Source organism: Temnothorax americanus, unplaced genomic scaffold (assembly GCF_048541705.1).
Source record: "Temnothorax americanus isolate GAGA-0224 unplaced genomic scaffold, ASM4854170v1 Scaffold10, whole genome shotgun sequence".
NCBI lineage: Eukaryota > Metazoa > Arthropoda > Insecta > Hymenoptera > Formicidae > Temnothorax > Temnothorax americanus.
Window position 1 is genome coordinate 4,621,916 of NW_027509231.1, and position 26,966 is coordinate 4,648,881.

At 46.7% G+C, this 26,966-nt stretch overlaps 2 protein-coding genes across 5 annotated transcripts in view; one reads left to right on the forward strand and one right to left on the reverse strand.

Moving 5' to 3' along the window:
* The window catches only part of Nlg-5 (neuroligin 5), a 214,539-nt gene that overhangs the window by 43,401 nt on the left and 144,172 nt on the right, over positions 1-26,966 (reverse strand). For all 4 annotated transcript variants that reach the window (XM_077408313.1, XM_077408305.1, XM_077408322.1 and 1 more), the window contains one exon: positions 6,273-6,959. In XM_077408313.1, coding sequence (XP_077264439.1) covers positions 6,273-6,518 — 246 coding nt within the window. In that variant the 5' untranslated portion in view covers positions 6,519-6,959. The remainder of the gene's footprint in view (positions 1-6,272; positions 6,960-26,966) is intronic.
* On the forward strand, positions 15,956-18,497 carry Ap-1mu (adaptor protein complex 1, mu subunit). Its single transcript, XM_077411347.1, has 2 exons — positions 15,956-16,151; positions 16,530-18,497. The coding sequence occupies exon 2, from the start codon at positions 16,541-16,543 to the stop codon at positions 17,807-17,809; it is 1,269 nt and encodes a 422-aa protein (XP_077267473.1). The 5' UTR covers positions 15,956-16,151; positions 16,530-16,540; the 3' UTR covers positions 17,810-18,497.

Below are 26,966 nucleotides of genomic sequence, written 5' to 3' on the forward strand. Positions count from 1 at the left end.
GGAGGAAACGACGTGTACATTCTTGAACTCAACGACGACTGATGTTGCTATTATTCCTCGTTTCCTCTAAAATATCTTCCTCCCTTGTAAGAGTAACAAGAACGATGAGCCCGGGAGTTCGTGGAGTATCTCCGGGACAAGCTGAAGAGTTTGGAGGGCAAAGGTGAAATCGTCCGTTTTCTATTTTGCCCCCTCTCCCTCCCCCCTCCTTCAATATGGGACGGAGGGAAGCGAGTGACGGGATAAACGGGACCGGGAAGCTATCCCGAAATCTCTCTTCTGGATACAAAGTGAAATTGATGGCCCGCATTTACCGGCGCGCGTGTAGACGGAAACACGTGGGAGAGGGAGAGAGGGAGAGAGAGAGAGAGGAGGGAGATGTTATACCAGACAGTGATGCGCTGTCGATCCCATCTGCGATGCATCCCAAACGAAATGGCGCTAGGTAAAAAAAAATATATCTGTTAGATGTATTCGATATTAATGCGCGCGGTTGTGCGTCGAGGTATAAGCCGATACTAAACCGACGTGCGACGCGAAGCGAAAGGGATATACGAGAAGCGGAGCGAGAAAGGCGCCCTTGTTTATCCGAAGACAGCATAATTTCGCGGGAGCTTTGCTGATTTATCATTTGTATACGTATATTATACGTTTTGCGCGCAACGCGTCGCGCTCGACAATTTGCATACGTTTATTTATTCCGTGACAATTGTTACCCTAAAGGGATTGTTTACATTTCTCGCGAGCGTGATATTCATTAGGTCCCGCGCATGGAGATGATAACAAGCGAAATAAATTTGGTTACGTCATAAATTATGCGGATGCGCGGCGGTGAACGGGAGGACAGGCGGCGCAACATCGGCTAAAGCGAAGCGAATTAATACCGCGTTTCTGCGTATTTCGCACGTGTACATATATACGTTTAATTGTGACAGCGGATAGGAATTAGTTTCGCATTAATTAGCGACGGAAATTACGCCTTGAATTTTATACGGTCGAGATAAATGTATCGCGGCAAAATATAAAGGACAAAAAAAAAGGAACTCTCGAATTGCATTTTCTGAATTGGGCCGTGTACCCAGTCGAGCCGGGGGTGCGTCGGAAAAAATAATTATATACAATCCTTATCGAGCTGAACGCCACGGGCTGTAGATGCGGTGCAACAATTATGCAGTTTGTTGTTGCAAAAATTCCAGAGGGATGATTTAAACGCGGAACGATAGATTACGTAAATTTAGAGGTGTAATAAATTATGCGCGCGACAAAGGAAGTCGAGCGGAAAAATGGCGAAGATACGGAGGATTTACGTCAGCCCTCTGCACACACGGTCCAATAACGGTCGTATGGAAGCTTTCGCTGCGGTGGCGGGGGGTGCGTTTCAATGAGTTATAGGGCGACATAAATGTAAAAGAAATTTATTAAGCTTCAAAGTCGCGAAACGGCTGTGTGTTTCGCCGGGCAAATCTCCCCCGTGGAAACGCAGCTGCTGGAAAACAGACGAGAAGATTTGTCGCGTCCGCGAATGTAAAGACGAATGAAGATGGCGGCCGCAAACGACCGTGAAGTTGCATTTCAGTCCAAGCGGATCGCCGATTAAAATTGTCCGGGAAAGATTTATCGTGAAGATCGAGGCTGAGAGAGAGAGAGAGAGAGAGAGAGAGAGAGAGAGAGAGAGAGAGAGAAAAGAGCGATGTTTTTTTCTTCCTCCCCCCCGTGGGCGTTTACAAAGGACAGCGTTGTGATAAAAGACAAAAAAGAACAAAGAAAAAATATGGATCGGCACTTCTCCGGCCGGAAAAAAATATTTCCAAGATTGAAATTCCGGCGAAAGAGAGAGAGAGATGACGAAGAAAAATTTCCGGGTACAAAGGCAAATTGACGAGCGCGGTAAGAGCATACATTAATGCATTTGCAATGCCAATCGGGCCGACGACGAATACGCCGTTCGGACGACGGGCGTAGATAAAAAAAAAAAAAAATTAAAAAAAAAGGAGTTCCGCGATAGAGAATATCAGCGCGCAGATGTAGTTTCGCGGGGGAATCATCATGCGCCGTGAGGGAAAATTTGTAAAGCGCTTCAAAACGCGTATATATGTGCCTCGGCTTCGAAATATACGGGATATGGCTCCTCGTAAACCGTGCGCGCGCGATGACTGTATTAAAAAGACGCGGCACCTGATATAAATATTTTTTTTGCGCGCGCGTCTCCCCTGCTTCGGTGCACGAAACGAGGACGCGGTTAACGCGATTCTCCTCGTCGGCGACTCGCGCATAATAAATAAGCGGAGGAAAACTGTATTTCCGTTTTGCGCCGGTGTAATCCGGACGCGTTTAACACTCGGATTATATGCTCCAGCCGGATGCCGAGGGAAGACACGGCGGCGTGCCTTTGATAGACCAACGTCCGAGAGTACCAAATTGACCCAGATTCCATTACGAATTCAGCATGCGTACAAAATTCAATATTCCGGCGAGGTCTGCCTCACAGAGAGGGGGGGGGCGGGAGACTTAATAAATACTCCGAACGTCGATATATCCTTATCAGTACGTCCCGCGTGCAAGAATAGATAAACGTGTGTCTCGAGCACACGTATATGTACGGCGTGGCACTCGCGATCGCGTAACGATATAATCAATCGTTCCGAGATTCGCATCGCTCAAGATTCACCGGGCGAACCGGCGCGGCGGCGGGAACGTGCCTGCGGGCGGCAATATGCAAAACAATTCTGCTTATACATCACGCGGCGTCCGCGTCGTAGTCGGCGCGCGTTTGACAGAGCAATGTTTTCTCCTCCGGGCGGAAACGTATGGCCGCTCGATCGGTGCGAAATGGACCGGTGGACGGCGAACGCGGACGCGCGACGAACGAAAAACGACAACGGTGAGTTGCATGCGGCGCGCGCGTGGGGCGCACACGTTACGACGTAATGTAAAGAGCCACGAGGCGTCCTGAACGAAAAAGTTTTCTCGTTATCCATCCATCCGCCCGGGGACCGCCGCGCCGGGCGAAAAAAGACCGGTAAATTGCGGATCCCGCAATTCTCGCCAAAGCGACTGCAATGTGGCCCCCGCGTCTCTGATCCGCGCGCGGCGGATGTTTCAATCGCGCGAGATACGACGTACGTTATATACGAATGCGCGCGCGCGTATAAAATAATCCGCGGGGCTGCCGTTCGTTCTCTTTCACGACGATCCCCGCGGAGACTTGCCGGGTGTATACCGGCAAAATGAGGCGCTGAAAGGGACGGAATCGACGGTGATGTGTATGGTCCACGTAATATATATATATACCCATACGTAAAATCCGCTTTTAGACGCGATTACGTATTTAAAAATGGTTTCCCCTCCTAGACAAATCGCGAGAGTTCGCCTTCCTTCAACGTTATAAACGCCTCAATTATTTCGCTCCTCGCTCTCTCGTACAGCGCGCGAGTTAATAAGTCCACATTGTTCGCCCGAAGAGTATCGAAGTTCTAAATTGCAATATCCCGTATATAATTTGTATACGCGTCTTACGCAGGCTTGATAGGAGCGCAGAGATGAAATTCCGGGATGATCCGAGTCGGGGGGAGGGAAGGGGTATATTTTAACGTTGCTCGACGATCCCGTTTTTCGACGCGGGCGCGGCAATTTCGCGGCAATCGCGCGATTCGTAATTTCGCCCGTGTAACAACGACGACGTGCAAATATAGTCAAGCGTCAGAAAGTTAAATAACACGCGGGGACGGGAGCTTTACTTTCGCGCCGGTCGCGGATCGGTTGCGTTATTGTCGGACAGTCGACGGCAGAGGACCGGATTGATACCGGAGCGATCAAATTGGAGCGATTTCCCCCGCAATTCCCCCGCGGTCTGCGGCCGCGACGGAATTTATTTTTGCCGATGTAAAACCGCGGCAGCGGCGCGGCGGTGGCGAGGGTGGTCGGCCGATATCCCGCCCGCGCGGGATACTTTAACGTGAAACGCGAAATTTGCCGGCTCGTATTTGCGAGCGACGAGGTGGCGTCGGCCGGCGCGGCGCGGCGCGGCGCGGCGGGATTGAATCGGACACGCGTCCATCGATCCGCCTCTTGTCGATATGAATATCTATTAGACGTAATTGATGTCTACCATCCGGCGTAGCGAATGCCGCGGCAAATGTCAAATCGGCCTCGCCCCACTCTGACTGATCGGTGTTGTGAAAACGCTTCGGTCTCCGATATAGACGAGCTGCCAGCAAATTGTCTCCTGGAAAAATTTCGCTGTCGTTCGGGACATCGTGATATCGAGCCCGCTTTTAGTTTCCGCTCCGGCGCACACAGTTTATGCGGAGCGCATTTTGAAAATAGGACGGAGATTAAAAGATAGATTTTTGTGCTGTACGCATTTTGTATTTTATTATTTCAATTTCACTCGCGAAATTTCGAATCGCGCGATAAAAGCCAAGCTTTCGCTACAAATTCGTTTTGCGGTATACTGTTTGACGAGAGCGGTCTCTTGCTGTATTTTTTTTTTTTACATGCGTGTACTTAAGTGAGAGCAAATGTGTGTCTAACTGCGGAAATACGACGAGAAAGCTAACGAGCGCGGCACGTGTGTTCTTAATTAGAGTGTTATAGCACGGAAAAAAAAGAAAAAAAAACGGAGGAAAGGTATAAGAGCTATCGGTTGGTAGAGATACTTATAGCAGGCAAAAGGGAAGTTTTAATGTCGGGTCGACAGCAAGATTTAGGTGCGGTAATAAGTTCAAGGGATGGTAAGAGAGGAGAAACTAACGCCGGGAAAGGAAAGCCGGGGGAAGGGGGAGAAGGTCTGCAAAGTTTGCGAGAGTGATAGGAGGACAGTAACGCATTTAATGAAAGAGTAGGTCGGGCAACGCGAGAGGAAGAGGGAGGAGGGAGAGAAAAAAGGGAAAAGGTGTTGGTCTCACTGAGAACGACGAGTTAGATTGGACGGAACAAGAGCCGGGGAAAAAGAAGCGGAAGAAAGGGGGGCGAAAGAGTAAAGCGCAGGGAAAAGGAAAGGACACGCGGGCGACGCGGTCAAATTTAAGAGATGTAGGAGGACAGTAGTGTGGAAGTAATTGAAATCGCGAAATTAATGCGCCGGGGAACACCGACGTTTCACGGGATGTTAATGAGAGAACATTAGATATAGTTCTTATCTTCGTTTTTGCCGAAGACGCGCGCCTCGCGAGTCTCTCCGACGCGCGAAGATTAAAAATCTCGCGTGAGAGAGAGAGAGAGAGTTGTTTTGTGCACGCCAAACTTCAACGTCGCGCTTTAAAAGCGTTATTTGGTATTATTAATGTCACCATTATACTGCGACATTAGCGGGCATAGACAGCGTATTGTTGAAAATGAAAATAGATATTAATTACCAGTAATGTATAAATTACTCCCGAACTCAATATTAGAGAGTACTCGACGCGCGCGCGGCGTAACTATAATTATTATTTCGATATTAGTTAACAAGACATTTAACTGGGGCGCCCGTTTATGCGGCTGTTGACCAAAATTGATTCACCATTTCGCGCATGAACCGTAGCAGGATATTAATTCGTGTCCAAGATATTATCCCATCCTGGTACACATAATATCCAAATATTCATGTCATCGCATATCAACTATCGCCGCGCTGTAACCACCGCCCGTCCCCCGTATAAACAGGAAGAATTAGACTTGCGCGAGAGATTCCGCAATCGATTGCCGGCTGAATACCGCGTTCTGTTTTACAGCGGCTTCTCTTCTGTATCGTGGAAACTCGATGCGAGGGAATTTTTCCTTACAATTGAGATATCTCCATTTTTAAAGATACCCGCAGTGTATTAGAATTAAAAAAAAAAAAAAAATGATACGCGTTGTCACGAATAATTGGTATTCTCGAACGAGCTACCCCGGCGACGGACAGAAAAATTCCGCTTCCGCAGGGTCAATCCGGCGATAAATCACGCTTTTCGCCGGTGTACCTACATCGCGGAAACAGCGACGTAACGCGTAATACTGCCGGGGAACAGGCACCGATCCGCGAATCACGATCCGCCATTTACATCGGGCCGAACTCGATGTCCGAGCGCGGGCTTCGACCACGCGCCCGCTTCCACCTGCCTGCCTGCAGGATATCCAAATCCTGCACCGGGGATGCGGTTCGTCGCTCGATACCCCACACCCTGTCATTCTCCTCTCTTCCTCCTCTCTCTCTCTCTCTCTCTCTCTCTCTCTCTCTACTTCCTCCATCTTCTCCTCCATCCCCTCCGCCGACCTCCGGGTCCCTAGCAAGAAGAATCGATACATACCTGAAGTATTCCACGTATTTGTCCGCTCTTGGTCTCGACGATGCGCGAGGCGTAGCGGGTCCCCTGCGAGGAAGCCGCGCGACCGCAGCCGGCCAGGACTAGCAGGACGACGATCAGTGGTAGCAGCAGCAGCGCGAGTCCTGCGTTGCGCGTGGGCCGGGGGCAACGGCCGGGCCTGATCAGGCACCACGTCGCGATGACCACCAGCGGCCGGCTCCGGGCCGCCGGCTGGCATGGCAACGGCATGACAGCATTTGCTGGCGGCCACCTGCAGCGACGCCACCAGCATAACCGTACGGCGACCTTGGGTCGTCGCTGGACAGCCGAACCGCGGCTATCTCGGGCCAGTGGGCTGTATTCTCGTGACTCTCCCCGAGAGCGGCGGCACTCTCCGACGCCGACGGTTTCCGTGAGACCTCTCTAAAATTCGCGTCCCCTTCCCGCGCCGACTACGTCCCACAAGCCGGTCCTCCGTATTCCCGCATTACGGCTCCGGCAATCACTTCCCTTCCGCGCGTCTTATTCCGCTCTTAACTCCTTTCCTACCGGCGGCGCCTTTCGACCGGAGTCCAAGTTAAATTGCTCTCAAAACATCTTGAATAAGAAAGTTGAGAGACAGCCGACCCCCGCGCACCGCCGCCGACGTGCAGATCGAGCGACTTTGGACGTTGAAAGGCAGGCTCCGGTCTGTAAGCAAGCGAGAAATACGATGTAATGGAACGCTTCCGCAATATTCATCGTTTTATTATTTTTTTAACAGCAGTTCAGGCACACATTCGCTAAAGAGGCGCGGGATACACGATACACGCACAATTATAGTACAATTGCCTACGTTATTACGCACACTGAGAGGCCCAGTTTCACAAGTGTCGGTTAACTTTTAACCTTAGATTAACTCACTCTTCGTCTCTTTCTAAGAGGGACGTTAGAAGGAAACGAAAGAGTGATTTAATCTAAGGTTAAAAGTTAACCGACACTTGTGAAACTGCTGGGCCTGAGATTTTTAGATTAGCTAACGCCAGATTATGCACGATTCGCATAGTAATTCGAGCTCTTTGATTTCATTTAAAAAAAATGCTTCACTGGCGATTTGGCATAAATGGCAAGCAACGAATGCAAACTCGAACAAATATGCCATTCACATTATTCGCGTATTTGATACGAGCTGCAAATTTCGAATCACGAATCGTGCATATAGGCTGGCGCTAGCTTAAAATCGCAATTCCAGCGTTATCACAAAGGGGAATATCTTTCGCGATAGAATCTAGTCTTTTAAAGCCATCGTTTGTAAAAAAAATAAAGAGTCTTTTGTCCGCGTTTGTAATTACAATCAGCCTATCAATGCAAACAGATCGCGCGCTAACTCCGATATAGGGGACTCGCCATTCATCATTTTTTTAAAAGTCGTTGATCCATTTCGATACCGCTGCCCGGTTTTGCGGTGAATCCCCGCCCGGTCGGACGTGACGCACTGACGAACGGACGCGATCTGATCGATCGGCAGTCCCCCGAATTTATGGAATTCGCCGGTCCGGTCGCGCGAAACCTACGGCGTGCAGTGCGATTAATGCGTTTAACCGAATCAATCACTTTATTAATTAATCCTACCGTATACGATCGGCGCAACAACGCTCCACGATCGGCCATTAAATAAACCGGATTCCGCCGCATTGTCAAGCCCGTGCGACCACAATCGAATCTAGATTTGTCCTTAAACCTCAGATTAAACACTCGTATTAATTCATTATTAATTTGACGCTAATTCCGCCAGTCTGCGTTTCAGTCCATCCACATCTTTCGTCAGAGATACAGATTTGTAAAACTTTGATAATTGTTCAATCCTCCAGTGGACGCGTGAAAATTTGAGATTTTAAAGAGCGCATTGGGTGTAAATTGCAATTATTCAAAAATATTATATTCATTTTGCACATATTTTAAAATATGTTAACAGGTCAAAATTTTAATTTTAATACTTTTTCGATAATACGCGGTTTTGTATGGAAACGAATCTAGAATACTTATTTTTTACAAGCTGTTGCGGGGTGTAAAATACACCCCACGCGCTCATTGGAGGGTTAAGATAGAAATAAATGAGTAAACGCGCATAAAGGAGATTCTGAATAGCTATATCAATCGTAATTCATGTAGTGCAATTTTTCCGCGGTGAAAAATCTATTTGTCAGAATTGTGCCGGTTTCGCAAATACCACTTTCCTTAAATCTCGATGCGAATTCGACCGCGAGCGCAGAAAACGCCTTCCAAAACGTCGCAGCCGAGCGAACCGAGCACCGTGAGCGGCCGCATTACCTTAAGTCTCAAAAATGTGAAGAAGGGAAGTGAGTGTCGCGGTACAGATACCGACGAGGTGGCTCTGACGCGAGAGGCGTGAGGACGACTGAGAGGAAGGGTTGCACGGGAGGGTGGAGGAGACAGCGAGGCACTGATTGCACCGAGAAACTTATCTCCCCGCAGGACATCTCGCTGATCAATCTCCCTCCCCCCTCGCTCCTTTCCTTCTGGTTTCAATCTCTCGCATTTCTGAGCTCTTCCCCCGATCCTCTCGCCACTTTTCTCTCTCTGCCCCGTGTTTCCACTTACTAAGGGTTAACTAGGCGATGCCGCTGCTGGATCGTTCCGCGAACTTTCCCGTTTCGCTAACGATATCACCGCGCCAATGGCTGATTTAAATTTTTAATCGCGGCTACATCGTTCCCGATGGCGCGGCGATTGATTGGCGCCATCCGTTCGGATCTTTCTCTCTCATCACGAACGAGAATTTCCATATTTCGCTCGCGCGATTGTTGCGGATTCGGAGCTGACGGGAAACAAATTAATTAGAAAGGGGCGAATCGCGGAAATCGCGCCGCACCAAACTTCTTTAGCTCATTTTCTTTCTTCCACTAAATTGCAAATGCAAATATATAGGCCTTGCTTCAAAACTGGCCGCGCCCTTTTATCGCATTTCATTTACATATATCCTCGAAATGTATAAGTTTCTCGGGCAAGAATATTAGAAATCATTAAGTATACGATTTAATAATTTCATATCGGAACTCATCATCGCGGCGTTTTAATGAGTTTCCGTTGTAGCTTCTCCTAAAGCGCGCATAAATTATTGCTTGTATTATTAAACTTTTAAGTAAATCCATTTACTCGACACGAATGCATTTCCGTGTCGCCGTACATACATTATAACTCCGTACGTTATTACGTAATATGATTTATTTAACGCAAATGGATGGCGACGATTCGGACGAGAAATATACGGCTGGATATGTCTTTTGGCAGGTTGCGCGTCATATCGCATTCACCGACGGTGTACATCGACAACGCGTTTTTCTCAATTTTTCGGGACAAAAAATTGGCGACGATAATAGATACGGTGGGGAGCCCCCCCCTTGGCGGGGGAGTTTAAGTACTTACGATAAATTATACAACTTTGATATTCAGAACTTTCCAAGTCGCGGAGAAATACGAGATAAAGTTCCTTGTTCTCTGGTTTATTTTTCGCAAATCGATGCGCCGCGCGCGCGGCTCGGGTCTCCGCTTCATTATGATACCGCAATTTACGTCGCTCTTTCTTTTTACCTCTCGTGCTCCAACTATCGCGTTCGCGCGGACGAACATCTATTTTAATCTGTCGTAAAGAATTATCGCGAAATTTGTAAGAGGCACTCCCGCGGAGGAGAGAGAGAGAGAGAGAGAGAGAGAGAGAGAGAGAGAGAGAGAGAGAGAGAGAGAGAGAGAGAGAGACGCGAGTCAAAGGGTTAAGAGAGTTTGATCGCTATCAAACTCACGTGCGTTTGCTTAATCCATTATGCATCTTGCCTAACCGATTTAACGGCGGAGCGATATCGATCCTAATGAAACCTCGGCCGTAAGAGGCGGTGATCGATAATCGCGATTAGATCGGCGGAACGTGGGTCAATTCGGTTATCGCGCGAGCGGCAACGCGCGCGCGAGACTTTCAGTCGTTCTGGAATGGAACACCGAAGGCTAATTTAATTCAAGCCTCAATTATCGGTCGTACCGATCCCCTAGGCGGCACTAACTTTCGCCCCTCGATGTGGCGTTCGTCGTTTCCCCAAAGGAGACGGCTCTAGGAATAGGGCGTGTAATATAACTGCGCGATCTTCCAGCCTTGTGTTATATCGCTTTATCTTGCGGTCTGACGTTTCATCCGTGAGAATCGAGCGGGGAATAAATATCGATATCGCGACGAAGCTGCGGCTTTCGCGCTCCAGTCTTCGTCTAAGCTTCGTCCAGTCTTATTTTTCAAGCCAGTCAATCTGGCTATTTTTTACATCGAATATTATTTATCACCTATTATCTGATTACGAATTTAAAAAAATATTAATTGTTTAAATCGTATTTTTAACTACCATGTGACAGCATTATTTGAACTCCACTGGTTTAATTAAATTAACGATATTGAGTAGGAGTGGCGAACTATAAAAATAGTTAAAAATTACTCAAATTCAGTAAAATTTGACACTACGAATTTAACAGTGTGTAGATTCATTATAGATAACAGTGTGAATTGAACTAATATCTTTGAAAATCTCACGTAACATTCTGCGTGTTACGAAACGTTCGCGAAACAGATTAATCTCGGAATGAGGGTGGGCGACAAAAGTTTTTAACTACCTTTTTTTCGTTATTGAGTTATGTGGGATACCGCGTTATTCGCGCCGTCTCTGCTCCGTCGGCGTATTATTAGGTCTTGCGTTAAATTAAAGCAACGACAACGTTTACTGTTCTAAGGTCCTTAAAGGCAATTCCATTTTTCGAGATTCCTGTCAAGTTTCCCGCTCTTTAACAGCGCCGGTAATTTGCGCGAGTTTGGGGATTTTCTAAATTTCTCAAAGTAGTCTCTTTTGAAACGTTCCGAGGACCGTGGGCGCGGGGGGAGAGGAGCAGGAAGTCCCAAGACACGCCGTCATTGTCTGTACCACGACTCGACGCCGGGCGTTTGAGAGCGACGAGCGAAAAAGGCGGAAGAGGAGGATGGAGTTACGAAACTTGACGGAGGAAGAGAAACGCATTCGTTCGTTCGTTCGTTCGTTCGTTCCTGCCATCTCTCCACTCCACCTGCCGATGATTTGACTTTATAATCGAGTCAGCCTCGTTCAATTACAATGGAATTTCTCGTGGAATTTGCCGCAAACAGTACGCGATTCAGTGCCGCGGCCCGATCGTGTGCACCCCGGTAAATATTCGCCCGGTCGGCACTCCCGCGCCGGATGCATAAACCGTGCGCGACGAATGATTTTCAAGCTCATTGATTAATTCACGGACGGCAAGCGCCGTTAGTTCCTCGAAACGGGGGGGGGGGTGGGGAAAATGTTGCTTAACTAACCGTCGGTGTCACGAGCGAAAAATATACGGTTTCGCGATACTCGAGTAGGATCCGCGCGATATATTATTATCACCGCTGCGTAAGTAACATTGATATCGCATTAATGTCGCAGAATTGGATGTAACATTACGTCGATACGTGCTTACTCGGGATCATTTATCGTTCTTGACGCATTCCATTAATTCTCAACAAACATGCAGCCATAGAAATCACGCGAATTTCATACACCTTATACGTAATAATATTCACGATGCTGCTGCGTCCGGTCAGAGAGAAGAAGAGAGAAAGAAAGGGTGAGAGAGAGAGAGAGAGAGATATCGGTATATGAAACATTTATCAGGGCGCAGCGCTTCGTGGCGAGGTGAAATTCAAATCGGGATTCGCGACGAGAGAACACTCGTCCCGGACCAAGCCTGTTTTCCTAAATACTGGGAAATGTTTATTGAGCAAACACATCTGGGATGCATACGATCGGCGCCGCCGTTCGATCAGTATTCTGTTCAATATTTTATGCTAAAACAACCGGGGAACTTGATCACACGCGCGAACGCGTATAGGACCACGACCGTTCATCGCTCGTTAATGTATTCATTAGAGGGGATGTCCTGTATATATATCTCGTCAGCCACGGTCGTTTAATCCAGAAATATTGTCGCGTTTTTTCTTTTTTTTTTTTTACGCGATAATTTACGACGCGCGTGTCAATCACCGCAATTAAAATACCGTCCGCGGTAGAAAGATTACCCTGGTATAATTTCATTATCTTTTGTAAAAAAAAAATCTAAAAAAAAATGAAGGGAACGAAAAAATAATCGTCCGCTCTTAGAGTCGCTATTATATAAATCGCGCGTTCACGACGCTTATATCGCATATTTAAATAAAATGACAGAATATATTTCAGAATAAAAAGAGATACAATTATAAAATTGCAATATAATATAAATGACGCCTCCTTCTGGAGAAATGCAGTGTTGACGTATGACAATCTTATTTTTCGTCCTCATTTCGTGTTCGATTCGCGTTCGTTAGCCACGAATTAGAGAGCCTCAGCCGAAAACCGGTCCTTAAAAAAAAAAACGCAGGTGTAATTTGCGTACGATTGATGTGGCCAGAGCGTTAAAAAGCCGCTCGACGCAATGGCCCTTTCGGTTATTCTAAAACCGGGCTGCAAAACCGCGGAGGGGGCTGGCCTCGCTGGTATCGCGCCTCTGCAAGCGAAAATAAGCGCGATCGAAGCACGTAATGGGGGGCTGGGGGGTACGTCACGCTGACCGCAGATATAACACGGTTGGACCCGACCGCCTGTGAACAGTTGAACGAATATCACCGAATAGCGGTGATTTTCGGACGGCCGGAAGTGCGCCTTTTGATGCCCGTTATAAACGTTAAATCGATTAGACAAGGGGGGGCGAGCTTTTACGCGCCAAAACGCAAATCGCGTTTCGAGCGCGCGGCACGCGAAACAATTCGCCGAAAAATTCGGAATTCCATCGAAAACTAGCCGGTCGCGAAAAGATAACGTTTCTCGTTTTTCGTTTACTCGACGTTGCGTTATATAACGCTGTGCGATGAGTAACAGAGGGAAACGCGAGGTAGCAAGGGTATTTACCAACATTTCGTGAAATTGCAGTGGCTTACGTTCCGTCGATGCGCTTTTATGCCGCGCAACGCGATGCTACGCGGTGTCACGCGTGTGTCGAAGTTTTTCGGAAAAGCACGCGCGCGCGAGGACATTTTATTTTAGCGGAATCTGTAAGCCGGCAATCTCACTATCGACGTATATTTGCAGCCGGTTTAACGCAGCCGATATATATACCGTCGCGTCTATATCGGCATATGCGGCGGCAACGCTAGAAAATCGATGGCACTCTGATGCGTTAGCGCGGTGAACACGCGAGTTGTTTATACGACTTGGGAAATATTTGCGAAACTCAAGACTTCGCGCATCGCGATAAAATTTGAATTCGCGAGCGTTTGAGCGGCGGATTTCGCGCGTTGCTATAACGTTCCGCGATATTTAATTCATCGGACTCGCAAGAGTTTATCTTATCTCGTTGAGAAAGAGTGGCAAAGAAAGGCAAAGAGAGAGAATTTTAATTTAATTAGCTTGCATTTGGTATATCGAAAGCTATTTGAAATCATTTATTTTTATATCCGTTTGTTATATTACTTAAATTCCGCGGCGCAAAAGATCTTTATAATAAACGCGATCTGTGTGTGAAGAGCCCATGCTGATGAGAACGGTGCGCGATTCTCGTTTGTCGAATTTGCCTTGCAACACAGTCTCGCTTTTATTTTCTGTTTTCAAACTCTAAACGGGATATCCTATAATACAGTGCACTATCACTCCTTTCCTCGCGAAGTAGCCGACGTTGAAATCTTCCGCCGAGATTAAATGACTTCCAGTTGTATAGAATCTTAATGTCGGAAGAGGCGCTACTTTGCTGGAGATACTGCGCGCGCTTTCTGCAAAACGGCTTCAAGCAGGATTTAATGTTTCGTGAAACACGGAGTACAGATTAAAATGCCTTAGACCGGATTTATCTCCGTTGCTGTATTAAGCGCGATTTTAGAAATATTTGTATCCGCCCGACCGAATGAGTCTGGATTAACGGACAAAGAACGTAGTGTAGTTTTATCGGTATTCCTCCTTCCTCGGATCTCCTACTTAAATCCCTTTCCTCTCCACGAATTACATGTAGACGAATTAAAAAGAGATGGGATAATTCTATTCCGCGTAAAATATTCTAAAGATAACGTAATTACTTTAATGTATATATTATTGTAGATATTATGTATACACACATACATATACATGATAAAAAAATTAACGTGTAAATAATATATTATATACAAAAATTAATTATATATATTTGTACTTTTTAGAGACAGAGAATCATATCTCCATTATTATGAATTCAGAGAAAACGAGGTTTAAAAAAAGTGTGTATATATATATTATATATTATATAATATATTTTATTACTTATATTATATAGGTAAGCCTCGAATAACACAATTAATTAGTTCATGTTATTGAACACCATGTTATTCGAGACTTAGAATTCATACAATTTTGGACATGTTCCGTATAATTGAAAATCGTGCAATTTAAGACTTTATATTAGATCCATATAAAATTGAACATTTGGTTCCAAGAGATTATATTAAAAAAGAAACTTTAAAAGTAGTGTTTTCACAATTTTTTACCGTGCTATTCGAAACTCCATGCAATTCAAGTACCGTGTTATTCGAGGATCCATCTGTATATTTTTAAAGTGTCCCTCTTTCGTGCTTAAAGGCTCCTGTTCACTCACTACTATCTCAGATTGTGACGTCAGAAGCGAGAAAATATACAATAAAAATTCTTACTAAATATATATATATATATATATATATATATATATATATATATATATATTAAAATGGAAATATATTTTAATAAAACAACACTTATAACAATCGATATATAGAACTGACTTTAAAATATGCCGAAAACTTTCTTTTTGTTTCATTAATTAATGACTAACCATATATCTGGGAATGAATTATGCATAATTAAAAACGAAATAAGCTATGTTCACTGCTAGTGACAACTGTCAAATTGATAATATATACATATATATACAGAAATAAATATGATTTAATTCCTCCCCGAAACAAGAAGATAATTTTCAATTTATTTTACAAGTTGGTTCTATCAATTGTAAGTGTGTGTTAATTGCTTTTTTTCCATTTTAATATATTTATCAAGAATTTTTGTTGTATATTTTCTCACTTCTAATATCATAATCTGAGATAGTAGTAGTGAGTGAACAGGAACTTTAATGCGAGATAAATTCGACTCATATAGATAACATCCATATTATCTGTTTGCATGCGGTATTTTTCACTTAACCTTCCATTACTAATCTACTTGTTCCATTCGCTTAGGGACTCGAACCTTTCTCTATTATTTCACACATATACTTGTTGCATATTAATATTTAATCGGAATACATTGCTGTACAAATTTCTGCGGTCTTAAATGGATTCATCATACCTTAATAACAAAGGCCGGTATTCATATATAGTCAGAGCTTTATATTTAAGTTTATATTTAAGATCGTCTCAAGTTTATATATATATATATATATATAAGTTTATATATATATAAGTTTATATATATATATATACACGAGCATCTTTATTTCACGACGTTCGAACGGCGCGCAGCGTCGCGCCCGTCGCGGTCGATATACCGCCTGAAGTTGGCTGCCGACGCATGCGCGCGGCAACGCAACCGCGGAGTCCGCGGACCACGGACACTGTGCCACGGACAACTTCGCGTCACTTCGCGACGGTCCACAGTTCCACAGTTCCACAGTGGCAGCCCGGAAGCGCGAGGTGTTGGTTTTGCTATTTCGTCGCTCGATTTTCTCGCGTCAATTCGCGTGAAAAAGTCAAGTATCTAAATGTAAACGATACGTAAGGCGCACTTAGGGGATTCATTCGCAGGACGCAGCGTCGTACATCTCAGAGTGAGTATCGATAGAACCTCCAAGAGTTTACTCGTACATACATCGAGAAATTGACGCACAGCCGAATGTCAAGTTTAACTTGTATGATCTATTATCGCCTCGTTTTCCGCTATTTCTCCTCGACAGAATGCGAGCTCATCCATTTCCGCGAACGATCTCGCGAATCTCTTCTTGAAATTCTCACTTTGGCGATCCTAACCTAAACGCTCGAGTGGCGTCGGCTGTGTTCGATAGTCCCGGTAGTTAGACAGTAACGACTATACTTTCAATAAATTTACTTGGACGTGTCGAACGTCACGTGTAGTTTTTTTTTTGTATTTTTAAAAAGGATTTTTAACGTGAGTAATAAAGTTAACCTCTCTTCCTCTTTGCTTGCAGCCCGGGACAAGATGTCGACGTCAGCAATATACATTTTGGACGTGAAGGGCAAGGTGCTGATCTCGCGGAACTACCGCGGCGACATCGAGACCGGTGTCATAGAAAAGTTCATGCCGCTGGTGATGGAGCGCGAGGAGGAGGGCAATCTTACGCCCATCATTCAGACCCCGGAATGTACATACGCTTATATAAAATATAACAATTTGTATATCGTGTCGACTACTAAAAAGAACGCGAACATATCTCTAGTATTTGTATTTCTGCACAAAGTGGTGCACGTCATGCAGGAGTATTTTAAGGAGTTGGAGGAGGAGAGTATAAGGGACAATTTTGTCGTTATTTACGAGCTCCTGGACGAGTTACTGGACTTTGGCTATCCTCAGACTACCGACAGCAAGATTTTGCAGGAATATATAACTCAGGAGGGTCACAAGTTGGAGATTCAACCCAGGATCCCTATGGCGGTGACCAACGCTGTCTCGTGGCGCTCGGAGGGCATCAAGTATCGCAAGAACGAGGTCTTTCTCGATGTGATAGAATCCGTGAACCTTCTGGCGAACGCTAACGGCAATGTCTTGAGCTCGGAGATCGTTGGTGCCATAAAGATGAGAGTCTACCTGTCGGGGATGCCGGAATTGAGATTGGGCCTGAACGACAAGGTCCTGTTCGAGTCGACGGGCCGCGGTAAATCGAAATCCGTGGAACTGGAGGACGTCAAGTTTCACCAGTGCGTGAGACTTTCCCGGTTCGAGAACGACCGGACGATCTCGTTCATCCCGCCGGACGGCGAGTTCGAGCTCATGTCGTACAGATTGAACACGCATGTGAAACCACTGATATGGATCGAATCCGTGATCGAGCGGCACGCCCACAGCCGCGTGGAGTATATGATAAAGGCGAGATCGCAGTTCAAGCGCCGTTCCACGGCGAACAACGTGGAGATCGTGATCCCGGTGCCGAACGACGCGGACTCGCCCAGGTTTAAGACCACGATCGGCAGCGTCAAGTACTCGCCGGAGCAGAGCGCCATCACTTGGATCATCAAGTCCTTCCCGGGCGGCAAGGAGTACCTGATGCGGGCGCACTTCGGGCTACCGTCCGTAGTCGGCGAGGACGTCGAGGGCAAACCGCCCATACAGGTCAAGTTCGAGATACCGTATTTCACCACGTCCGGCATTCAGGTGCGATACCTGAAGATCATCGAGAAGAGTGGCTACCAGGCGCTGCCGTGGGTGCGTTACATCACGCAGAACGGGGATTATCAGCTGCGGACGAATTAGCTGTTCGTCAACGGAGCCGACGAGTATCTCGGGATCTCGGGTGTCTACGTCATGCCCGGATACGACGACTAGAGAATAGTCGCGTAGCACACACTCGAGGGGGTCGGAATCGGTAATCGTTTATCAATCTTGAATTCGAAGTTATGGCCAGTGAGAAATAAAAAAAAGTAGAACGCGATTGTAAAAATATGAATATCGGGTTTTCGAGCACTGATTCTGCCTTTTCGGGAAGAGATTCACATTCTGCACGATTTATAGTATTTTAATATTCCTTTAGAACGGGCTAACGTGTCGAAAGATCCTTTAAGAACACTTTGCATTTGAGACACACTGTCTTAAGAGTACTTAATTCAAATGAGATTCTATTTCGGTGTCGCGATCTTCATACGTGTCTCAATTTATTTTTTAAACATGATGACGATATAGGGACAGTGTCTAATAACATACAATCTCGCAGTAGAATCATGTAAATATATCGACAATTTATTTTATAACATTTTCCTTCGACAAGGCGAATTTACGAACGGGCGGGAGCTCGGTATTGATTTAAACTGAATAGTATTATATTGATGAAGATTAACTGTATACCAACATCATGTTTAATAATCGCAATATTACTGTATGTCGTTGCGACATTAATGTAAGATAGCATGGAAATATATTATTAGTAAATTTTTAAAAGGAATAACGCAGAGAACTTGTTCGACGATCTCTCCTATCACTTCCATCTCTTCCATCGCTTTAGCACACGTCGCTCCCTGTTCCCTTAAGAATTTTCCCAACGCACGGAAAATCGAACTGTATATCCGGGACGACCATGAGCGCTCGCGCCGCATCGACGCGAGGGAGGAGAGAAAAAAAAACGGCCAGGTGTCTCTCGCGAAAGAACTCGTGTCGCCGTTCGCGCAGCGAGGACACGAAAACGCGATTAGAGCGGAATGGAAACGGCGGAAGCCCCTGAAATCTTTTTATTTCGGTCCCTCCTCTCTCTGTCGCGCGCGGTATGCAAATTTTTTTGGCATGAACGCACGAGCGTGTAATAATTTTATGGAAATCTGTAGTCCCGCCAAGTACTCTCGCTCGCGCAGTTTCGCGCGCAACCGACGCGACGCGAATCGAAAAACGTGGCGGGAGGAAGAAAAAAGCTTCCTCTCCCTCTCTCTTTATACCGTGGCAGGTGACGCCTTCCGGTCCAGGTACCTGTCCGAGTATATCGAGAGAAGAAACGACGTCCGCGTGCTTATCCCGTATTCATCAGGCGGTGCCGGATTTTTTTCTGTTCCTTTCACCCTTTCTTTCATCCCCGGCCCGGCCCCCCCCCCCCCCACGGTCGTTACGGTCCGCATAACGACGCGCCGGAATGCAACGGTCGCAGATAGCGGCGGTATAATGTTCGGTTGCCGCACAGATGGATAATCAGCCTGGAAAACGGGTAAAGGGAGGTTGTTGCGAGTGAATTAGCGGATCCGCGAAACGCGTGCAACGTGTTCGAAATACTTTGGAGAGCGGGATGCGAATACGGGATTCGATATGGAAAATTTTCAGTGCATGCGGAGACGATGGCGAGGAGAATATGGAACGTCCTACGAGTAAATTAAGGAAAGGCCGCTAAACGGTCAGGACAGGATCTCGATTGCCTATAATAATATTTTTCGCGTGAATTTATGTACAATTCACATCGCCCTGGCAAACCACGCGCCGTTATTCTCGGATTTGAAACGTAATCTCGACTAAGGCTAGAACAGTACCGTCAATAAAATTGATATAATCAATTTAATTACGCTAATACATTAGCATATATTAGAAAAGTGCAATACATAAATTGCGCATAAGTTCACGCAAAGAAATATTATTAGGCAATCAAGATCCAGTTCTGCGCTCGGGCGTATTCTACTTATTTATTGTCCTACAAGTGTAATTTCTCCCTTTCTTTTTCGGCCGCGACCTAAATGTACAACAATATCGTTTTCCCACGCCGATCGGTTATTACTACCGTGTCACTTTTCCACCTGGCTACACAATTTTCTGATATTTCTATTACGTTTACTACCGCGTTACATTTCTCCCGGGATAAGTATATCTTGTCGCGAGGGGGGGGGGGGAAATCGATGAAGGGTGGCGCACCGCGTACGATACGCTCTACTTCTGAGGGGGACGCGGGCGACCAAGGATAACAATCGTTCGGGTAGCCTCGGCTGGCGTAAATATTAGCAGTTGGGGTCGCCGGTATCGTAATTAACTCGTCCGATTCGTTTAATTAAATACGAGGGCGAAACGAGAGGGTTTTTAGCGCCGCGCCGCGCCGCGCCCCCTTCGTTCTCGTAACGGAGGATCCTGCGAAAGGAAGAGAAGAGGAAGACGCTGGAAAAAAAAGAAACCGTTTCCCACTCGAGTACGACCCCCGCGAAGCGTACGATGGAATTCGGGTCGAGTAATTCTGGAAGATTTTATCTCTTGGCTCTTTCTCTTTTTTTTCTCCCGCTGTATTGTATAGAGTCGCTAGTAAAGGAAAAGCAAATTTACCGATGGCCCTAAGGAAATCCGATCCGATCGCGAGATGCACGGCGGAGTGACGAGATGGAGAAGAAGAAGAGCTTCTGAGAACTTCCCTGTCCATCGGGCCACGTGGTCGTGCAGGAAATTCTGGTAGAAACGATTTGAAGTTGTACCAGGGTACTCGCGAAATCTCGTCTCCGTCGTCGCGTCTTGACCCAGCTCTCCTTCCCGCGGATGTTAAAACTTATCCGGGAAGTATGTATATACGCGCGCACATACATATATATACACGTGGACGTGATGGGGAAAGACGGGTAAGTTTTCGAGAGGACGACTTAACGTTAACGAGTCGCTTGAAAAACACGCGGATCGATATTGATTGTGCCGTGCGCGGCGGTGGCGGGTGCCGCGCAAGAACCGAGTAATTTAGTTCGCTTAAGCTGGAGAGTATGTATACCTGCGTCCCCTTCCTCCTTCCGTCGCGAAAATTCGCGAAACTTCGGTGACTGCGAGCCCGGGACCGTAATTTAGCGCTAAATGCGAGTATCCGTCCGAAGCTCCGAGTATACATGTCGGTCAAGTGTTCGCCAAATTAAATGCTAAACGGTACAGGCGGGGCGGCGCTCTTATACGACGCTCATAACAGTCTTATGACTGACAATGAAGATCGAAGGCGAAAGTCCGAGGGGATTCGCCGCGACTCATTGCACGCGTGGCGCGCGATCTCTATATTCGGGATGTATATTTAAAAATCGAGGAAATCGTATTCCGTATGTCCGCGCTTTTGCTGAAAAGTGAAAAAGCTCGCGGCGCGGCTTTTTATCCGGCGCGCGTTGCAATTCATATATCGTGTATTACCGGTACGCCCGCATTAAATATACGCGCGTTATTAAACACGACCGGCATATCCCGGAGAGTGAAAATGATATTAAAATAATTTCGTTGCGGATACATTCCCCGGCTAATTACGCGCGCGCGCGGGACGCTTCTGTCCTATCTACATTAATGACATGCGCAAAATGGAAATATCGAGCTGCTTTGAAATCAATTATTTGTTGATAATATTAATCACCAATTGTGCCGCAACGTCACTCGCCGCCGCCGCCTCCTCCCCCCCCCGTCTTTGATATATATATAATATATATAATTACTCGAGCGCGCGCGCGCGCGGTGTTACGCAATGTAGCGTCGCGGAAGATTCCTTGAGGGGAATGTCGTAATGAAAACCTCCCTTTAAAACGTTTAAGTAAACAGCTCCGAAGCGATGAAATATTACATCGTTGTCGCGGCATTCGGAAGGCTAGGTACTTTAAATATATAGTTATCGTGCATCCCCGGTCGCGTATCCCGCTATGTTAACCTGCGAGAGATCTTTCGACGTCTCATAAGCGGGAGGCGACTTTGAAAATATGAGGATTTATTTCCGCCAAAAACACGAAAGCACGTTTCGGCGATAATGAATAAAACATAGCCTCCGCGCTTTGTATGCGTTGCGCCCTCGCATATTCATCGTACATGTTGAAACATATATATATTAGTCAGCAACAATGATTTTTTTCATCTATTTGCATACATATGTACACGGGAAACGCGCGCGCGGGGGGCGGGGAAAACACGCGTTCGTTCGTTCGGCGTTAAAATACAGATTGTGAAACACACGGTTTTCGACAAATTCGGCGCGATCGCCGAATCGAATTATTCGAGACGGTGAATTCCGATGTCCCGTTTACAATCCGTCCTGATGAAACCCCGCACCGCGCGCCAAATAGCCACGTTTGTTACTAATTGCGCGCTTTGAACGCCGCGGTATACAAGCGTTACTCTTGCGCACATTTCCGCATTCATTTACATTCGCGCGTCATTAATTTCGGGGCCCCTGCACACACCCCCCCCCCCCACCCATGTCGAAAATCACCGTGCGGTGACAAACCGTCAGCCGTTTCTCTCTCCGCGTGATGTCGATCAATTACGATATTTCATAGATCCTCCTATAGAGGTGAATCAAATTGGAAAACGCGCCGGGGTGGACTCTCTTGCGGCGATTTATCGACAAATCGCGTTAACTGCGACACTTGTGCGACACTTTTTATTCCGCCAGTAGTAAAGGTCAGTCATAAAAAGGACATCGCACGCGCGCGCGCGGCCTCGGATGAGACGCTATACGCTATTTCTCGGTGCGCTCGAAAGCGAGGCACTTCGTCGCGACTGCAACTTCCCGCGGTGTAATACTCTAACCGCCGGTGTTTACCACAAAATGCCGTTATATTATATAAGTCCCGTGAAAGCCACGGGAACTTCCGCGAGACGTGCGCGGTGCGCGGCGCGGTGCGCTCGCTCGCTCGCACGCGGTGGCACGCGGTGTGTTTTTAGGGGAGTTTGGCATTGGCAAACTCAATTCGAGTTTATGTTCCTTGTGTGCAAAGTGCACTCGCAGCGAAGTTACGATGCACGAAAATACGCCGTTATGAGTCCTAAAGCTATCCTTCTCTCGGCTAAAATATACATACGGCTCCTCGTCGTGCCTTGTTTTTCCGCGCGCGTTAAGACAACGCGCGTAAAACGTTTACGCGCCGAAAACGCGTCTTGAAACGTCTTGAAACTTCGTCCCGTGGCCTCGAAAGCCAGTCGACTTACTTATTTACGAAATTAACACGCCGTGTCTTATTTATATGCCCGAATGCTCGCTTGTTAAAACGCATATATCTCCGAGATATTGGTTTGGTCGAACTCTTTCTCTTGCTCGGCCGGAATAAATTATCAGTCCCAGTATCAGAGATATCCTATATGCTTCCACAATTACACGAGATACATATCCTTCGCGAAATCAAGAGAAGATCCAGTGTGCGCGATATAGAATAAATTATTGTACAAAGAGGTTTCGAACGTAGTAAAGATCTTAATGCAGTGCACACACAATTTGTCGTTTGAAAATGCAGACTGCGACGTGAAAGCCGAGTGCTTGTGCCCTCCCCCCCCCTCAGTTTGCAGATCGTCTATTTCATAGATGAGCGAGCAAACAAACCTCCGGGCGAGTTGCGTGCACACGCAGGACGGGGAGATTCCGGCCAACAGTCTCGAAAGCGAAATTGTGAGTTATATAGGACGTGCGCGAAAAAGCAGCATTTAAGTACCGCGGTCGTTTAGGAAAAGGCAAGCCAACGGCGGGCGGCTGGAGCGCGCTTTCGCAAATAGTGCTCCGCATTGATTTATCACCGACCGAAAAAGACGGGTTTGAGGTCGCGCGCGCGGTGGAAGGGAAGGGAATAAGGCAAGGGAATCCGGGAGAGGCCGGGGGGGTTGCTTGCCGAGGGAAACCCTCGGTGTGGTCCCGGAGAGCGGAGAGAAGGTGAGTGTTAAGCTCACCGAAGGGGTGGGCTCGCTCGCTTCGCGTTTGCGAAGGGTCGCAGGGAGTGACAAAACGCCACCCCGCCGGACAAGACCGCGGCGATCCGTCACTTGGCTGCGAGCCAATCGGGCGCGAGGGGCGCATTTCTTTGTTTTCGTCCTGCGCGACTTCGACGTCCGATTGCAAATTGCATCCCTCCGTTCCTCGAACCGCCCGCGACGCGCCGCCGACGTCCCGTCGCGCGCGACGCGGCGATCTTACCGGGATCGCCGGTGATTTTCGCAGGGCTCAAACCTGATCCGTCGCCGCATCCCTTCCCGACGCCGAGCTGTTTGTCACGGCGCATTAAAGTGCCACGACTCGATCCGACGATTTTCAAGGCATATGAGACGGTACTTAACCCTTGTCCGGCAAAGCTCTCCGGCTTTTTCAGTTCCCCCCACAATCTCCATAACACATCTAGTATTTCTTGTACAAGATACATCCGCGTGTTGTAAAGAAATGGAATATATGGAAACGGAATAAATATCATTTATCTGTACCTTAAGGTTACTTTACCTCGCGATTCGGTTCGACGTACCAGTTGAATGTTGCACTATTGTAATTTACGTTATTACACCTCGCGTCTACCGACATTAAGTAGTTCAGCTTCAAACTTATCGAACGCAGGCCCTGCGCGCTATCGCCACGCATTTATAAGCAGCCGAACGCGGGGGCTGCCTGATCCCCGAGTCCCCGTTTATGTTAAGTGTATGCAACGTGTGTTACATCTGCGAGACTCACAACTATGCTCGGCACTCGAGCCGGCGATAAGGATCCGCGCGCGCATTGTCTCTTACGCACCGTATCGATAACGCCTCCTCCTCACCCAGAGGCAATCTCCTCGGCGTCTCCGGAGACTTGACGTTCCGCGCGCTCGACGTTTTCCCCGCGACTCGAGCCTTCAAAACAATCAGGCATTTCCTTCGCGGGCAAATCTAATACTCCGCGCAAACGCGTAAATAGCTCTTCGCGAATGCACGTCGCGTCGCGAGTCTCGCGACGTTACCGTCGAGAAGTATCTACGTAATCGGAGAACAAAAGATGAAAGGAAGGCGAGAAGAAATAGAGCGGGGGGAGGAAGGGGGGGAGAGAAATATGGAAATATATCGCGAAAATTGCGGTTTCGCAACCTCGCTCGCGCGCTTGTTATTCCGCGTCCGCCAAATTGGTCGAAGAGGCGAGGCGGCGAAGCGCGGGAATTGTCGCCGCCGCGGCCGACGCTTGCGGGAGTTACGTCAACCGGGCCGGTTTATTTACATAACGCACCGTCGAAACGTCGACAATCGAGAGATCGACATTACGGCCATTACGGGTGGTCCCCGCGCGCGATATAGCGCGATGTCCCCTTCACCGCGCATTTGCATACGAGCATACACGCCGGCAAACAACACCGCTGCGTGTGCGCGCGCGCGCGCGCGCTGCTGCACTCGAATGCATTAATCCCCCGAGGGGTCTCTCAGCCGAAGGGACACACGCCCGACGTCTCCAGACTCTCGCTCCGTATTTACATTTACCGATGTGCCCGTTGTTTGTTCCTCTCCGCCCGTCGGGCGAAAGCCGAGGGAAGGGACAGAGAGGGATGCGCGAGTGCATCGGCGACGTTTCTCCGGATCTTACTCGTCCTTTTCGAAACTTTCGTCGCGTTTATATCTATATTTACGTGCCTTTGTTGCGAACATGGGACGGTATCGAAGGATTTTTATTGTCAAAAGTCGGTAAAATAAACAACGCACGGGGTAAAAGCGTACGAAAATTTTTACGGAAATTTGTTACGCTTCTCCCTCCCCCCTCTCACTCTCTCTCTCTTTCTCTGTCTCTCTCTTTCGGTGCTATTTACTGCATACAGAATATCCGATTAGCAATTTTTTAAAAAATTTTCTTTGATAAAAGATTCAGCGCGCGCATACGAACACACAGAGACGCGCGCATTAAATTTACATTTTATCTTGCTGTTTACATTCAACGTTGTATCGTTTATTTAATTCAACCTCGATGTTTACTTTTATACGCTATTCCGCGGATCTTAGAAGTATAAATCAATTTCGTTCCGTTCGCTCTTGCTCATCTCAGCGTAATTCAGCGCTGAGATAATCATATTCGATTTATGACAGTTTATCATCACAATTCACTCATTATAATAAACTTGCGGTTAGAAAACATTTTATTTATTTTCTTTTCTAACGACAACGTAAAGTCCCATTTCAAAAATCTATATACGCTACAAATTAATTGGATCATTGTGTTAACAACTACGATCAAAGTTAAAACGAATATTTGTTCATTTAACAACCGATTGATCTAACTGAAGTTTACGGGATGAAATTAACCCCCCACAGTCAGCCAATTAAACGTAAAGGTATAATACTCCGTCTAAACTCCACTCGATGTTTCACAACCAAGTTCGAGAGTCAGCTCTTATTATTTCAACCTACGAAACTTTAACACTGTGCATATATGTAATATTATGCACGTCGGCCGGCCGCGCTTCTACCTCTGAATTTACGTATAACCGTCATCCAGAGCTTACGGGAGCTTTACTAAACATAGCGCGAGCCATATTAGAAGTTTCGTGTTGCCGGAAAGGTCGCACACGACGTCTCTATCGCGACCGCCAATATACATATGATTGATATACAAAATAAATAAACATATATAAACAAACTGATATAAAAAAAATTGATGTCTGAAATATTCGAAAAAAAAGAGACGGATAAAGATTAAAGAGAAAATGAGGATATATCTTAACCATAATACTTTCTCTTAATTTTACGTATATATGAAATACATAATAGAAACACGTCGTGTTATTCCGGCTGGGATGTCTGACACGATATAAAGTGCAGTCGTTTAATTCACGCGGCTAAAGTCATTTATTCCGTTCATGATTATTATGATGGATTCGCAGGAGCTTTAACCGGGAATTAGATATTACGCTGTCAGCTGTCAGATAGGTCGGGGGCTGCTCTCTCCATAAACGGAGCCGCGCGCGCGATTCGAGTCGGCCGGGTTAGGTATGCGTGCCGCATATATTTGCATGCCTGTAAACGTAGATAAATTACCTGCGAGTGAGAGTAATGTGTCGATCCAGCTTGTACACGGGATTTCCGCCCCGCGAAATCTCTCTCCGGTGTACTTTGCATTCGTTAATGAACGCGGTTTGCATAATTGTCTCGCAGAGGAGTACTTCAATCGGGGGGGGGGGAATTTATCAAATTGTCTTTGACGGAAGTCTTATTTGATTTAGAAACACGCGCGCGCGCGCGCGCGCGGATC

Bases quoted from the DNA above. Each gene is read 5' to 3' on its own strand.
- Ap-1mu (XM_077411347.1), top strand. From the start codon at position 16,541: ATGTCGACGTCAGCAATATACATTTTGGACGTGAAGGGCAAGGTGCTG.